Source organism: Epinephelus fuscoguttatus, linkage group LG15 (genome assembly GCF_011397635.1).
Source record: "Epinephelus fuscoguttatus linkage group LG15, E.fuscoguttatus.final_Chr_v1".
Taxonomy (NCBI): Eukaryota; Metazoa; Chordata; class Actinopteri; order Perciformes; family Serranidae; genus Epinephelus; species Epinephelus fuscoguttatus.
In genome coordinates, this window is record NC_064766.1 from 8,823,350 (window position 1) to 8,840,545 (window position 17,196).

Consider the following 17,196-nt stretch of genomic DNA (forward strand, 5'->3'; position numbering starts at 1 on the left):
TCACAGTGAAGGAGATGTAGGACGAATAGGCTACCACAAAGATGAACCGTCTAATTGCTAAACAACAACAATGAGGAAAAATGAAAACTGAACCCACATAGACTGGGGGGTCTCTCTAACTGTTTCTGCCTTCCCTTCATCCAGGTACTAAGACAACTGTGCTATTTTTTTTTTTCAAAAAACAAAAATATATTTAATATTAGCCTAAAAATAAAGCTTATTCATAAACCACTAAACTTGTGATAAATAAGTAATTTGCTGAGCCCTACTGCTGACAGTGAACACAGTTATAGAGGAGATGCCGTATAGACCGTGTTGAACCCTTTAACAGGTAAAAAAAAAAAATATGAATTTAAAAATAATTTTAAAGGAAGAAATTTTCAAGAAAAACTAGTGCTGTATCATGGTTACGTTAGGACTGTTCCTGTTTTGTTTCTTTTTGTTGCAGTCTTAAGAGCAGTTGCTCAAAAGTGGTGCATTTCTGACGTCTACCAAACTGTCATTTTTTGTTGTTACTTGGTGGTTTTGATGTGCTGCCTTGACAACAGATCAGGTGTGAACAGCATGAGTGTCTGGACACTCAAAACAAGTCACAACTTGGTGTTATTAATCAAAAACCTAAAGGGACATCACAGTGCTGTACCCACTGTTTAACTAACAAATGTAAAGCAATAAAACTGAGACAAAACAAAAGTCTCTAGATTAACACTATGCATCATGCTTTTTGTGTATAATAAATAAGGAACAAATGGTTGCCTCGCTGTCAGGTGGAGGAAGCCCTCAAACAACAAGCTTTGATTAATGATTTTAGATAATCAGCCCTCGTGTGCTCTCACACACACGCATGTACAGGTGCCTCTTCCTTTGATGAATACAACAACAGAGCATCTTCCAAATGGCCTCATCTTTCACGAGCCTCTCCGAGAGCTAATAAGAGTGCGGGGACGATTTGTTTTACCGATTTTCTCTTTTCGAGTGTGGCGGGCATGGAATTAATTACACTGATTAAATATTGTCTGTCTGCATTGTGCGCTGGGGAAGGGTTGAAGACGGACTGTGAGCGCATGTACTAAGTGGTTTAAGTTGCGACTCAGAATGGGCTCTGCCGTGAATATACATGGATAAATAGATATACAAGAAGAAATGCACTTAAGGAGGAAAAAAAGATGTGCATTTGCAAATTAATGTTCAAGCATTCAACTACAATTACCAGCGCAGTGAAGGTTAAAGCACTTACAGGTTGAAAATGTACCATTTCTTTAAATGAAAGTAATGATGAGCATTAAAATTATATGTAGCACTTTTCTAAACAAAGTTGCAAAGGGCTTTACGACAAAAACAGCAAGACGAAAGCATTAAATTATACCGATATGCATAAACAAGATCATAGAAAGACAGAGAACATACTACAGTATAATTAGGAAATTTGTGTAAATAAAATGTGACCTGAAGCAACAGCGCAACAAAAAAAAAGTTTAAAGCTGAAATGAATCGGAACAAGAGCAATAGTTTGCAAGGAATTGCCCAACATAGACAAGTACACAGTATTATGAGTGTACATGCAAATAAGGGCTGTGTATTGGCAAGAATCTGATGATAGGATACAAATCAAGATATGGGATATCAAAATCAGGATATCAAAATCTATTGGCAGGTAAGATGACATTCACTGATGGCAGCGGCCAATATTTTTCTATTCTGTCACATCAAATTTTTACTGTCCGCTTAAAATAAAAATGTGCTTGTGATGAACAGAGATCTAACCTGGGACACCTTTGGGACAAAGGGACGCAGTCAACTCTCATGTCAGGGGATAGACATTATTGTTTCCCTGATAATGCTACACTTTAAACAACAAATCTGTGCCGAAATCGGCATGAGTAGAGCTTGTTAATGTTAGCTGTTAGCAGGCAGTGGCGGGAACTAACAGCTAACTGAGGTTGCATCTATTTACAATGCGATGTGTTCAAGCTCTGTTCAGTAAAAATGAGTATTGGGCGAAGGTAAATTTGAACATTCTCATCATGTTCAAATGTAATCCTGTAAAATTTTGTTTTTGGCATGAAACTTGAATAAATACAATTGTTTGAGGAGAAATTTTTTGATTTTTTTTTTTTACAGCAGTATAAAATAGATATTAGAGAGAGAATTATGATATATCATATACAGTAAAAGGCAGGACTGTGTGCGATTGAATGTGTGCTCATCCATAGATAGTGTAATGAATCACCTTAAAACAGTTCAGTCATTTTTATAATTAAGATTTTTTTGTATCCCTGGCACAAAGTGGGGTAAATTGCAACAAAATCCAACTAAACAACAACAAAAAACATCGGTATTGGCTGAGAATTTCACAAATGGTGCATCCCCCTTAATTAAAAATCGGTAGCGCTTTTGAGAATCGGTTGAGTGTCACAAAACCTAACATTGTGATACACAAGTGCATTAATAGTTTCTACACCCTGATGCAAATTAGATCTTAAATTTCCTGCCTATAGACTGAACCAAGAAGCAAACAGTGTACAGGAAAAATTGAGCCCTCCAACACATACGTGTTTTCCTGTCTTCGTTTCACACACACACACACACATATATATAAATATATATGTATAATACATACATACATACACACCATCAGCTAAGTCATACGGGGGTCTGTCGTCTGTTAAGTTACTGATGATTGCCCAGACGAACACGAGCCAACATCCCGATAGTCTGACCTCCTTCTCACTCAACAGAGTCATGACTGACTCTTTCCAGCTTCCCCCAGTCCTTCTGTCCAAACCACCAACACTTCCCCAACCAGCAGCCTCACATGTGAGCAGTTAAAGAGAAGGTGGGAGTAAGGAAAGAAAAATAACTTTAAGATCTTGCCATGGCCGACAAACAGCCTTTTACTATGTGGAAGCCTTCAGAGAGAATATGATTAAAGTGCGAGTCATCTTTCACTGATGTAAGTTACAGAAACGGAGAGGGAGAGCGTGTGAAGAACATAAAAGAGCATGAAAGACAGAACGCAGGCGTGGAGTTACATATAGTTTCATTGAGTGAGAAGCAGATAGAGAAATTAGAAAAGAAAACAGAGAGATTAAAACTGAGCGGTGTCAGTAGACTCGGTCCTGAGAGTCGAGTCAGGAAGAAAGATTGGGAGATGAGGCAAGCGAGATGAGCTCACCGCCTCCTTGTGTCTTTTATCGCAACACTCTTGAGCAACCAAAGAGCGGATTTACACCAGAGGCTCACGAGCTTTTCCACAACAGGGAACCCCGCGGCCATTCTGCCAGGAAATTACATCTGAGGAAAATACTGGCAAGACCAACCACCAACACCTCCCTCCACACACACATTGAGTGAACTGAAAACTGAAAAATCATACAAGAACTTACACTGACTAAACACAGTGGTAACAAGTAGGAACCCCATAGGAACGCCACACAAAAAAAACCTTTGAAAGTGATGGGAAATAAAGACAAAACATTCTGATGCAAACAGCTGCTCTTTTACATACTTGAATGTGGAGTTGCTGGCTAGCTTTTTTCACAGGCGATCTTGATTGCCTAAATCAACAATCACTTATAAGTTTCTTGAAATGGGCGATATGTGTATGGACTGATTACTGAACAGGCCAAGGGGCCCAAAGTGTCAGGAGGCCCTCTGGCCTGCAAAACGTCACTCAAATGAACAAGTACTGACCATGAAGAGACTCAAAAAGGCCAGAAAAAGATGAAAAGGAACAGCAAAGAGACACAAAAATAAGTACAAAAACGTACGAAACAACCACAAGGAGACGCAAAATGAAAACAAAGATACAAAAATAACCAAAAGAGACACAAACTTACAACAAAGACACTCTAAATTGCGTCCAAGAGACACTAAACGAACACCGGGAGACAAAAATTGACCTCAGAGAGACGAAACTACAAAAAGATGCACAACGACTTCAGAGCGATGCAAAACCACCTCAAAGTCTGTGTGTCTTACTCACACAGGAGAGGTGGTAGGGTCTTTTACATATCTGTGCCCGGGGGCTCGTTGTCTCATAATCCACCCATGAATGTGGCATGTATTATATATCAAACACGCTGTCAAACATTCAGTGTTTTCAGCCTTTTAAATGTGAGGATTTGCTGCGTTTCTCTGTTTTACAACTGCAAACTGAATTTATGAGGGTTCTGAACTCTTGGACAAATTTGGAGACGTCACTTTGGATACCAAGAAGTAAAAGCTTTCCAATCAAAGTATGAAACTGACCAGATATTTTAATATGCCAACTTCTGGCATTAAGTAGCTCTCGATACCCAGTCTGTGCCAATAAAGTGCTGCTGTTCAGTACCCAGCCCTAATTAAAGGACCAGTTTGAGGAGCTTTCACAGATTTCGGGACCTGAAATGTTTGGAGTTAAGCAGCCCCGCAGTGTTTTCAGCCCACTGACTGACTCTCCCATACAGTTTAATCCTGTTCAACTTTGCTGCCTCGCTTTGTCAGAGTCACCGGTGCTTCAAAAGGCGTCAGGGACCCATTACAGCTTTATGTAACGTTGTGGAGACAGGGACGTGCACACACACATACACACAGACCCCCCCCCCCAAACCCCACACCCACCACCACCACCCCTTTCTGTGAACAAGGGGTTTTTCTACAGCTGGGTAACAAAGCATGACCCAATAATCCCAAAGCTTGACTCAAAGCTTAAGAACCCCCCCCATTCCCTCCCTCCTCTTATATCCCTTCCTCCCGCTCTCTGAGGACTTTATAAGGCTCTGGCAAAGGGGCTTCTGGTCGCACATGTGTGTGTATGTGCCGCGAATGAGGGGGGTTTTACAAATACAAGCACGCTTAGCTTTGATTATTCTAATTATGACTTGGAGCGAGGAGTAGATTATTATGAACACATGGGCCGATGAGTTGTTGATGAGCTCACGTCTCTTCAATCTGTCAGTATTACAGTTAAAAGAGGGCTGACAGACAAAGGCCTTTACTCATAATGTACGTGGGTGGAGGGCATCTAAGGGACATACCAGGCAGACAACTCATTTTTTTATTGTTGATGCATACACAGATGTCTTCAATGGTAAACATGATCAAGTCCTTCTGAAATGATTCTCATTTTATTATTACTAAGCTGGCTGGAGGTGCAGTTACATATGCAAACTTTTAGGCCATTACGATCAGCAGCCAGAGGCAAACAAGCGGCGAGACATCGTGTCCAATATATATTCACGGTGGACATATTTTACACTGTGAAAATAATATGACACCACCCATGCAGCTCCCAGACAACTGCAAAAAATCAGATTTGTGTTCTTTCAACTTTTTCATTGTGGCAAGCAACAGTTTTCCTCCTATTCTCACACACTCTTAGTCTGGTCTTAAACTTTCCATGACCTGCACACTGAATTTGTCAAGTCCTGCTCAGCTGAAAAGCAGATCACAGATTTCGCCCCCACCCACCCTTGCACCAGATCCCATTAGTAATTACCTGAAAAAACAAGAGCAATTCCAGATCTGGCTCTAGGCGCACCGATTCTAAGAAACCAGGACAAAAACAAGTCTAAAGATGAGAATGAGTTTATAGGAACAGGAACTCCTGCTGTGCTTGTGATAGCTGTGAGGAATAATGAAAAAATGCTATATCTCATGATAGCCTAGCTTGTGAGCTCATCGCCTCAGTGTTTTCAGTGCTCCTTGTTGTGTGCTTGGTAGATGTCTTGAAACCTTGAGGACGCCAGTGGTAAACAGCTGGTTGAGCTCCCCTAAAGTCACAAAGACAGACGAGAGCAGCGTCGCCCACCACAGCTTGGGACCAATGATAGATGATGACTCTGTTTTGACTTAGAGCAAACTAAACTTAATAAAAAGGGTTAAATACAGCAGGAAATGTATTTGATTTTGATGTGTAAATGAAGCTTGCATACCTGTCTTAACTATTCCTATGCAAATCATGTGATGCAAAAGTTAAATACAGGTTTTCCAGGCTGCATTTCTCTGAGATGCCATATTTTCAACCACACACCATCAACATGCATGTGTCAGCACGTAGCCTTGTCTCATTCCTAATCGCTCCCCCCCAGCAAGTTCCTATTACAAAGTACATGAAGCACGTCCATCTCGCTCTCTCAAAAACAAGCACTGCCACTATTTTAAGTGGCTACTACATTATGCCATGTCAGGTGAAAGCAACCTTAAGACTGTCATTTACAGGTGTGTAACACGATCCTTAATGAGTGCATTGTGTGTGAGCGTGTTCAGTTGCCCAACCTATCTAAATCCAGCTGTGAACAAACAAAACAATTGTTCCCCTGCTTAGTCAATCAGCAAACCGTCCACAGTAACTGGTTCCCATGGTCTGTAAAGTGAAGAACAAGCCAAATCTTATCTTGATGTCACACAGCTATTTTTTGTTGACAGAAAGACAAAACCATGTGCCTGCCTGCTATGACTGACCTTGGGGGAGATTGGAAACGATTCGCTGGTGAGGCAGGTAAGACTGGAAGTGTTTGCTTACGGGTGTATGCTTTGTTTTGACCGTTTAAATATCAACTTAAGTTAATAACCAATGGAATACAGGTTTGTTAAATCTCCAAATGTAAATTCGGGCATTTGTGTGCTGCAAACATTTCTATTTATTTTTAATGAAAGTCTGTACAACACTTGAATTAACAGACTGAGCCCCTAGTTTTGCTCACACACACCTTTGGGGGAGCTGCACATTGATATGTTTGTGATGACAGGAAGTGTTTAAAGTAGGTCATCAACTTGCTCAAGCACCCTTCACCAAAGTTATGGTTTTAAAGAATCCCTGCATATGGTACAAATGTGAAGCCTTGAAGCAATCGACAGAACTAAAGCCAGAACAAATCTGACTTCAGTAACTAAGATGTCAACTCTCTCTCACACAGACGCAGACTTGCAAAACTTATCAAGCCAGACGGCAACAAATCTCACTGAGGGTAAATCTCACTTTCATATTCATAAGTCTCCAATTTCATTTAATTATGGGGTGGAATCGATGAGCATTTATAAGATGCAATTAGATACAGCAGTCACAGAGAAACGCAGCAGCCACAGTTTGCAGCTTCCCCCCCAAGATACCTTGGAGCAACATGAAACCCCAGACAAGCTCCAGTGGCTCTCACACCATATGGCCTCAGAAAAATCCTCCGGGTAACCATAAAAGGCTGTTTTTTTTTTCTTTTTGGACAATCTATCGGTTTCATCTCATCAATTTCCCTGATGTCTGAGCTCATTTTGTGGCTGTGTAGAGCCGGAGGTATGAAGCTAATGAGAATGTGAGTGGAGATGGAGCTTTGCGGAATGGCCCTTTGTTTGGAAACTGCCTCTCTGCAGCGCTGGAAATGCGAGACGCTTATCGATCATTTCAACTGGAAGCCTTTTGTGTTGCAAGCGACTGAGAGGCTGCGGGCAAACGCACCAATAAAGGCAGTTTAACGTTATACGCAGCTATGAGGGGGTTAACTTTAATAATAAAAACAACACAAACAGCCACAGCGTGTATTTTCCACGCTGGTGGCGACTGCGCTCTTTGTCCGGTCCGACCAGCAGCGGCAAATAAACAAAAAGCTGTGGGGGGATTTTTTTCGGATTAACGTTGGATTAATCATCATAAGAGACCCAATAACCGCCTTTGTTCCTTGCCTAAGCCACCTTCAACCGATGGTGAGTTGAGAAAAAACGACTTTTGCAACGAGGAATTCGCACAAACAAAAATAAAGCCCCGACGCTATAACGCTGGGTCCTTTTGTATCCGCGTCTGTCAGCCCTTCTCCTCCGCGCCTCCCACTGCCTCTGCCGGGGTTACGGCTCCAGTCAGCTCCGGCCGTCGACGAGGAGCTCCAGAGAGGTAGAAAAGTGCTGATAGTTGCCAAAACACAGCTTCTCTTGATTGAAAACCTCTCATACACAGCGGGGCAAGGCTTTACCGTGAAGGCAGAGCTGCAGTAGCCAGCGGCAAGCTACGAAGTAATGAGAAGCCACAATAGGAAGCCCTTTAATTTTTTAACAGCAGCTGGTCGGCTAAGCTAGCAAGCGACCGTGTCTTCGCTTCCCCTTTTCACAGTCGGCCCATCAAAGATCGAAATTTGACTATAAATGTTTCCCTGTATGCCTACCAAATTAAAAACACACACAGAGACATGTGTGGGTATATATGCGGGGGAAAGAGACGCTTTGCATACTTTCCACGATAGCAGGGAAAACTTCCATCAATCATCCCCAGTAAAGATCCAGCAGCACAGACTTGGAAACGGTCCACAGTGTTTGAGCCAGAAAGCTTCGCCTCGGTGAGAGTGAAATATTCCACTTACCGACTTGTAAAACGTTTTCCACACAGCCGGTCTCTAGCAGCCTGATACCCCGGCGGAAAGGGAGTCCGTCTCCCGTTCCCACTGCTCCGGCTGCCCCCACGGTAGCCGCCGTACCGGCGGTAGATCCTCCGCCACCGCCGGCGGTGGTGGCTCCGGACCCAGCACCCCCAGCCCCGCCGGTAGCCGCCGACGGACCCTCCTCGCCGGCGACTCGGCACTGAAACGAAGAGTACATGCATATCTCCTTTTCGTTGCGGGGGAAAGACCAGTAGACGATGCGGCGCTGGACGGGCTCAGGGATCCGCTCGAAGCGCTCCTCTACTCTCTCGAAGGCCCACTTTTCCGCTACTGCCTTCGCGGCGCAGTCCAGAAGAGACTCCGGGGAACGATACCGGGAGCTGGGCAACCCGCTGCCGTGGCCGGGCCCCGGGCCGGGACCTCGGGGAGCAGGGCGCAGGCAGGGTCGCTTGCTGGCCGGTGGTAAGGAGAGGAGAGGATGGGGCGGCTGCTCTCTGCGTCCTTCCGCCATGGTGAGCCGATCAACACTGACGAGACGGACGGTGTGCGGACACCAAGCAGCAGCAGCAGGAAGCCGAGTATACACACACACACACACACACACACACACACACACACACACACATAGACACGCGAGTGTCAAAGCAGACAGGATCTCAGACAAGGCTTCCGATCACAGCTTTCAAAATAAAATTTACTGAATATTTAACAGAAAAGTGTGCCAGATGAATAAGGTTTTCATTTCTGCTAGGGTCGTTTGTATGGTGTATAGATAATTATTGTTGTATTGCACACACCATATTGCTCTAATTTATATTTCTCCACAACCCTTTTTGTATAATACAACATAGTATACCTAAGACTGATGTAGGCTATAGTACTTTGCTACAGGTTCAGGTATATTCTCAATATCTTATTCCAATCAATAATCTCATCACTTTTATTGTGCTTCTAAATATCTCTGGGGGTTTTAATAAATCTTTTATCAATCCTGTTCACTCTATCACCCCATTTGCATCCATTTTCTTCTCATACATGCATGCTAAATTTCAGATTGTAATAGACTCTTGGATCAAAAACTTATTCCAAAATAAAGCAAGTGAACAGTGTTACCATGGCTGGAGTGAAGGGGCTTTGTCCAGCTGCAAACAGAGGTCTTCCTAAAGTTGAACAACTTCTACCTGTCCCCTAACTAGTCTGATATAAAAATAAGTGAGACCACTTTTAAGTGACAACTTCTCCTTAACTAGAATAGTAGGTGATAATGCTGGGAATAAATTCAAGCCACAATTACTTGAATAATTAGGACTGAAATAATCAATCAAAAGTCAATCAGACAAGAATAAATGATAATTTTGTGATATACCGATCTCTTCCCAAACCTATACTGAAATAGCTGAACTTATGACCTCTGAAGGGATGCAGAAGCCCAGTACTTTATGGGAAATTCACCACAAAGGAGGAAAACTGTCGAAATTTAACCTATTCTCTATATTTTAGTTAATACCTGACCCAGTTTCAACATTGACTCATCAGATGATTACAAAGTCAGCAAGTGATTCAAAGTAGCAGGGATGTGGACAAGTGTTTTGGACACTGAAGATAGAAGATCAGGTTTTGGAGATGACATGCAGTGTGAAAATGTCAACAGTAAGGTCTGATTCAGGTTTGTCTAGATGTCACTTCTCAGCGTCTGTGGCTACTTTGGTCCTCAAGGTTGCTGCCGGTTGTTCTCCCAAGGCCTGTAAGCTCTCAACTGTTGCTGTTATTCATCATCCTATACTGTGGACCTGCTCTGTCTCATGTCCCTCTGGCTTCATCTTCCTGCATCCACACAGCTGCAGAAACTACGCTATAGCTGCCAATGTGTGATGCAGTTAGTTTGTTGGAAATACATCATCCTCTGATAAGAGTCTTTTATTTTAAAAGCCCAATCTCTTAATTTCCTGTCTGTTAAGCTGTATGTCTGTGTGACTTGATGCAGCTGAGCAGGCAGAGAGAGCAGAGAGAGAAAGAGAGAGAGAAGGGGAGGGGGTCAATAGATTGATGGGAGGTGGAGGATGTTACACGTCACTAACCAACACAATAACAAAACACTCCAGTCTCCTATCAGCATGGCATGCCAGCTACAGCTTCCAGATCTGCTCTCTAATATTTAAATATACTTTATTATTTATATGAATGGGTGGTAGCTATAGATGCAAAAGCAAGCACCTGATGCATTATAAACAACATACTGAAATGCTAGTTCGCCTAATAATAAATAATCAATTCAAATGAAATATTTAACATATACATACATACAATAATTCTATTGCAGCTGTTTATGTCTGTGAAATGATTATTAACTTCACTTATCACATCTGTGCTCCTTCTTCAATAAAACAGTTAAGTCCCTGACGTGCGCATTTTACATTGAAGCAGATAACGATCCCAACTTCTCCTTATGAATAACAAAGTTACTGTTTTGCAAATTAAATTCACACTATTATGTGTCCTATACATATCAATGATCCCGAGTCAGCAAATACACATTCATTTGAATGGGTGTTTCTCACAGCAGGACACAAAAGGTTTGGAGCTAACTGCCAACTTAATATACTGCTTATTTCACAAGAAAATGGATTATTCTGAGACTATACCTCCATGGTAAAGACTTTCAGAGCTTTCCCAGTAATTTGTCTTTAAAGCCGCTACAAGGAACTTTTAACTGGATATGCAAAAGTCTCTCGTTTCTGCTGATGTCTGTGCCTGACCTACAACAGCAAATGAGACCATCAGTGTGAAGATAAGCTATTTCTATATAGTGTATATCCATACCTTTAGGAAACTGTGTCCGGGTCCGCCGCAGCTCGCTTCCAGGATGAAGCAATTTACGGCACTCAGACGACACACGTCATCTTACCTTGCTGCTTACATTTATAGTGACTCTTATAAATAGTCGCTATTCCTCCTCCTCAACCCGACGTCCGCGGGGAGTTAAAATAGCAGCAATCATCGGGTAAAAGTTCTGTGAAAGCACTGGACTCACCAACAGTCAGCCACGTCTCAGTCACACAGAGAAAATCCAATCCTCGGGTCAGTCAGGAAATCCTTCAGGATAAACGTTTTGTTTGCTAGCGATCTAGCATTTACCAGCCCAATCCTGGCAGGAGCCGGCGGGTCCACGGCATTAGCTGTCCGGGTAGCCATACACAGAGGCCGCAGGTTGCCCAGATTCACCCCGCGCCAGCGGGGACGAGGAGAGCAGGGGCCGCGGGGCTGGAACACCTCATCCGGGCCGACAACAGGTACCAGCCAGGGGTCGACAGGGTCCAGCGAGTGTCGAGAAATAAAGAGGCGAGGCACCGCTCCATACTCAATCCAAGAAGCCGTGGAAGTGCTCACCAAACAGGCCTTCAGCCTTACCAGCCGACCGCTGCGTTTACCCCGGTGGCAATGGCGCTTACGCCGGAGAGGTGGAGCTGGGGCGTGGCAGAGGTGAGCTGGGATCCCCGATAGGAGCGGGGGCAAAGTTTTCCTGTCTTGTTGTTTCATTCATCCCCAAAACAAACACATGCACGAGCCAGGTAAGTGTCTTTACGACAATACGCTAGAGCATGTATAGAGCACTCTATGCTAGAGCTCATGGGAAATGTAGGCTTCATTCCAGCAAAACACTAGCCTACCGCTTTTGTCCACAGGGTCGCCAAAATCAACTCAAAATGAAAGTTCCTTGTAGGGGCTTTAATTTTTATTTCCTTGTAATATGTTTAGTGATTGCAACAAACACCAAGACAAATTCCCTGTAAGTAAAAGCCTACTTGGAAATTAATCTTATTCCACTTCTGATTCAGATTCTTATAGAAAGACATACAATGTGCCCACAGTTGATGGTAACATTATTGATCTTTATGACATTTTGTAACTATCTCGATGTTGTAAAAAAATATGGCAGAGAGTGTATGTTCAAAAGTGACCTAATTTTACTTCAGTTTTTAGGTACTTTTAAATTTCTGTTGATTTACATACACTTTTTTATCCCCCCAAAATTGTGAAATTGGTCCGAAGTCCCTGTATGTCAGCTGTTTCACATAGATACAAAAATACAAAACAACATTTAAAAACTAGAATTTCTGCCTTGCAGTTGTATGCCTCCGCGCACCAGTCAAGGTTCCCTTACAGTTTACATCAATGTCTATAAAACCTTGGATGCTTCACAAACATCCGACAGCACAGACGATCTATACAATCACCACAGTTTCAAGGTGGACACCCAAGATTAGTGTCACCAGTTCAGTATCTGACCAAATGTCTCCCCTTCTGGTCCTGAGATATGATGTTGGGTAATGGCCAGAAAAGAAAATCACAAGTGAAGTGAAAGGTGAAGTTGCTCCTTGACCTTTTGGATATACAATGTCATCATTTGATTATATCCTATTCGACATTTGTGTGAAATTTTGTGATAATTAACGTATGCATTCTTGTGTTATGGTCAAAAACATAGGTCACACTGACCTTGACGTTTGACCACTAAAATCTAATCAGTTCATTGTTGAGTCCAAGTGGACACTTTCGAAGAAATTCCTCCAAGGCATTCTTGAGATATCACATTCACGAGAATAACATGTACAGAAGTACGGATGGGCGGCTCGGCGGATGGAGTACGCAGTACCTACATATAGACGGACAAATGGACAGACAGCCTGAAAACGTAATGCCCACCACTACAAACTCTACAAATCGCACCAGCAAGTACGAAAAATGGGTGCAGTGCAACAAATTAATCATTCCTATTATAGTCAGGGTTTGACCCAGGTACTCTGAGGCTACTTAGAAGCCAAAAAAAAGCTGATATTCTTCAAATAAGGTGTGAGAGGACTCGGCTTCAAGTGTTTGACCCAAACTCTTTGAGCAGATTCGTAGCAGTCTAGCTAGTCCCTCTTTAAGCTGAACAGAGAGATAACTGTACAATGCATGATTCCAGTGTTTGCTCTCTATGACCTCAGTCTCCTAAAAGGCGTCTGTGTTGTTGTGTTTGTGGGTTTGCCTGTGCATGTGTGTTTGTGTGCGTGTGTGTGGTGGTATCCTTTTGTGAATGTAGCCGTCCACTGGTGAAAAATATAAAGAACTGTGACAGGTTGACAAACTCCTGTGGAGCAGACAACATCAGACTTATTTGTGTTTGAGTGTGTCTGTGTTGGTGTGTGTGTGTGAGAGTGAGAGTAAATTAGCTTGAGTTTGCTAAACTGAATATGCATCTATGATAAATCAATATTTGCATACAGACATACAGTGGTAGCACTCAGAAGACTTAATAAGACTTGGTGTTTCTTTGCCTCTAACTTTAAAAGAATACACTTTTTTGTATGACTATCTAATTGGTCAAATATTTAGGCTACCACATTGCGCATACATTTTGTATGAATGAAAACACACAATTCTGATGATAATTGGCCATTAGCTTGTTTTAAAGATTTTTTAGATAAAGTCAGAAGGCAAGCCAATGTACAGTTGAACAATAAACGTTTTTTTAACAGACCCTGCACTATTTTGCCAACTCATGAACTGTGGATTATTGTAAACAGTAAACTACAGTGTGCTGCTCAAAAACTATATAATAATGGCACAATTCCTGAGGCCACAAAATGGAAATCACATGAAATCACATCTTTTTCTCTCTTTTCGGGCTTTCAGGATGCAGGATGACAGTCTCTCAATACTTTATGATAAACACTGTCAATAGAACGATTTGACTTGTCTAGTTTAGTACAAAAATTTAATAATGTCCATGTATTTTTTTGTTAGTCCAAGTAATCAAGGTTATATTGTTTTATTGACTTTGTGACAAAGACAGGCAACAATCACAGCAGCCCACAGAAGCTTTCCATTTGAAATTGCTTTGCTCTGTTACAATGTACAGTATCTGATGGTGATGAATATTATTGGGGCTTTCTTCATCATGCTTTAAGTCTTCACTATCAGTAAATTCCACTTGCACTGGAAACTTGTAGGAGGTAAAAGAAGCAGACCAAGCTGGCCAATCACAGTTCTTGGGATCTCCACGTTGTGTCTCCAAAGCCCGAGCCCCAACTTGCCCCAGAAATGCTTCAAAGAACGTTGGTAGTGTAGACTGCAGATTAGAGAGTTTACTTTCACTGTGAAGTTGGTGGATCAAATTTAACTGGCATGAACATTAAAGTTATTGCAGGATAAAACAAGACAAAACATACGCAATAAACAGTACAGTCCATTAGAGCATACATTAACACATTCAGCAAAATCATTCACACTGGAAGCTGAATGGATGTGTTTCAGCTGCTTAGCATAGCTCAAGTCATGCTGGCCTCTGTGACTAGTGTTTAGGAGCTCATTATGCTTAAAGATTCTTGTGAGAATGGCAAAACGCCGCGCCAGACACCTTTCTGACTTTGATACGAGTGTGCTGTGTCCGACAGGTTTTGTATTCTTCCAAAACAGACAGTCTGAGTCACGCCCTCATTATGCAGACCCTCTCATTTTTCATTCTTGACACAATAATGACATTGCTTTTGGTGCACATAACCATGGGACACACTATTAATGCCTTGGAGGAGAGACTATTCCCATCTTTATAATTAATCTGTAGAGACTACAAAGGATTGCCTTCAAGGGAAGCCTTTAAGGGTGCATTCACACCAGGAGAGTCCAGGGAACTCAGTTCGTTTGGGTGGGTAATGCCGAAAAATTTCACACCTTCATTTGGTCCGGTTCACTTTCACATTGCACTTTTTAAAGTGGACCAAACAGCCTGGACAACGTCACACAGTTACAACAGCTGCTTGTTTGGGGGTGATATTGCCCGAAACGACCACTGACCAGGCAGAAAAAAAGCATGAGGAAGAAGAAAACCCGGCTCATTGATTGGCCAGGGTGAATGCATCTAATCTCTATAAACAGGTATCTGCATATGAATGCAGAATCTGTCAGCAACAGTACAAGATTTTGGCATTGGAAGTGTTCTGGTTTCTGTTTGTTGTACATTTGTAGTCCAAGTAGTATTGACCAGTCACATTCTCGGAACCCATCGGCTGTATTCGGCATCTGACTTCCGGCAGACGGCGATACAGCCTCTGGGGGCAGACCCCCAATTTTTTGGCATTCTGGTTTGATGGGGAGGCGAATTTCTGTTTCCGACTTCCGTTTATATATAAGTAAATATGCTGAAACATTGCCAGCTCCAGAAATAGAAAATCAGAAATGGTTTTAATTGTGGCACATAAATGAATGTGCATAATATAATACTGCATTTGCACAGTATGAACCCATTTAAAGATCCATAGTCAGTGTATTACCTACAGTAGATGGCAGTCAGCACACTTACAGTTTGGAGAAGCAGACAGGAGGATGTTTCTGGAGCACAAAACCTGAGCAATGCAGTCTACTGCTTTGGATGGCATATTAGTTCGGTTCAAAAAGTCAAACAATAACACAAACAAATAATAACACAAACAAATAACCAGTCAGAGGCAGCAGTGAACCAGCACCTCCGGTATTCTGTGAAATTACTGTTTCTGTCAGTGGAGTCTGGTGGCTGTGGGCAGGGCAGAGGATGGGAAACTGAAGCTGTTACATCACCCTCTTCAATACACACACTGACAGAAATGGTGATTTTTCCTAAAAGCACAGCTGCTGGTCTTGTGCCAACTCCCATTTTTAGTTTGTTAGTGTTTTTGTGTGACCTTCAGAACTGAACTTACATGTCGTCCACAGCAGAACATGGGCTTATGTGTAGCAACGACATCATGCAGAAACCTACGTCAGGTCATGTGGGAAAACGTTTTTAGAAGGGCTTAGGAAAATAGCATTGTGACGTTAAAACATACGCACTTTGACCAAAATCGAATTTTTAGATTTGAATACATAAGGAAAACCAATGGGAAGCGACAGAATTGTATAAAAACTTAAAAATAAGGCAAAAAATAATGGACCCGCCCTTCAAGTTTGACACTAAAAGATCTGTTTCCTTACTTTGGATGATACACTTTATATCACACAATGTATTGGTGACACATGAATAATTTTGGTGCTGATGTCAGTAGACTAATCATATTGCCTTACAGGCCGGGTGGGGTTTGGGTGAAAAACATTCTTTTGATAGACCCGAGGCACTCTTAAAATGTGTGTTCATTAATTTAGAATTAAGACAAACCAAATAAATAAAACAACCTTAATAAATGTTTCGAGACACTGGCTCCCATTCCATTCGCACAAATACATATCGGTTTTGTTCTACACTGATATTGTATGGGCAGTTCTACTTTCTTGTTTTCACAATAAGTGACAGTTGCGTGGGCACAAAAGATGTTTCATCAGCCTGGTATAAAGCCAATCTTCACATAATGGCTAATAAAATGTCTGATGAATGGACAGCATGGTTGAAATTAAGCAGACGATCTCCTCTGAAGTGAACTCTTTGGAGACGCGCGAGAGACATTAGTCGCCGAGCACAGAGACAATATCCAGATCTGTGTCTGTCTGTGTATCCCCTTCCCTCTTCTAAAGACTGCTTTTTGGCGTGCAATTATATTGAACAATAGGCCAAAGCCAATGGAGGATGCAACCCGTTACCATGGAAATGATTATGATGGATTTGTGGATAGACAGAGCAGGTAATTGGAAAAAGATTGATGGGTGACAGGGCGAAAGGGAGAGATAGAAAAGGATGGAAAGAGAGAGGGATAAATTACCAAAGCAGCAGTGGGAGGAGAGAAAGCCCTATTACACCCTATCTTTCTGGGATTTACAATTATATAATGATGCATCCTCTCTCTCATCAAGTCAATAGGCAATCACTCTCTCTGGCTTTTGCAGTAACGCCCTCTTCTCTCTTTCT

The 17,196-nt window shown here is 42.1% G+C and overlaps 1 protein-coding gene across 2 annotated transcripts in view; it reads right to left on the bottom strand.

Annotated features, from left to right (window-relative positions):
• Window positions 1–8,894, bottom strand: part of zswim5 (zinc finger, SWIM-type containing 5) — a 74,813-nt gene extending 65,919 nt beyond the window's left edge. For both annotated transcript variants that reach the window (XM_049598122.1, XM_049598121.1), the window contains exon 1: window positions 8,325–8,894. In XM_049598122.1, coding sequence (XP_049454079.1) covers window positions 8,325–8,853 — 529 coding nt within the window. In that variant the 5' untranslated portion in view covers window positions 8,854–8,894. The remainder of the gene's footprint in view (window positions 1–8,324) is intronic.
• Between the last annotated feature and the right edge of the window lie 8,302 nt (window positions 8,895–17,196).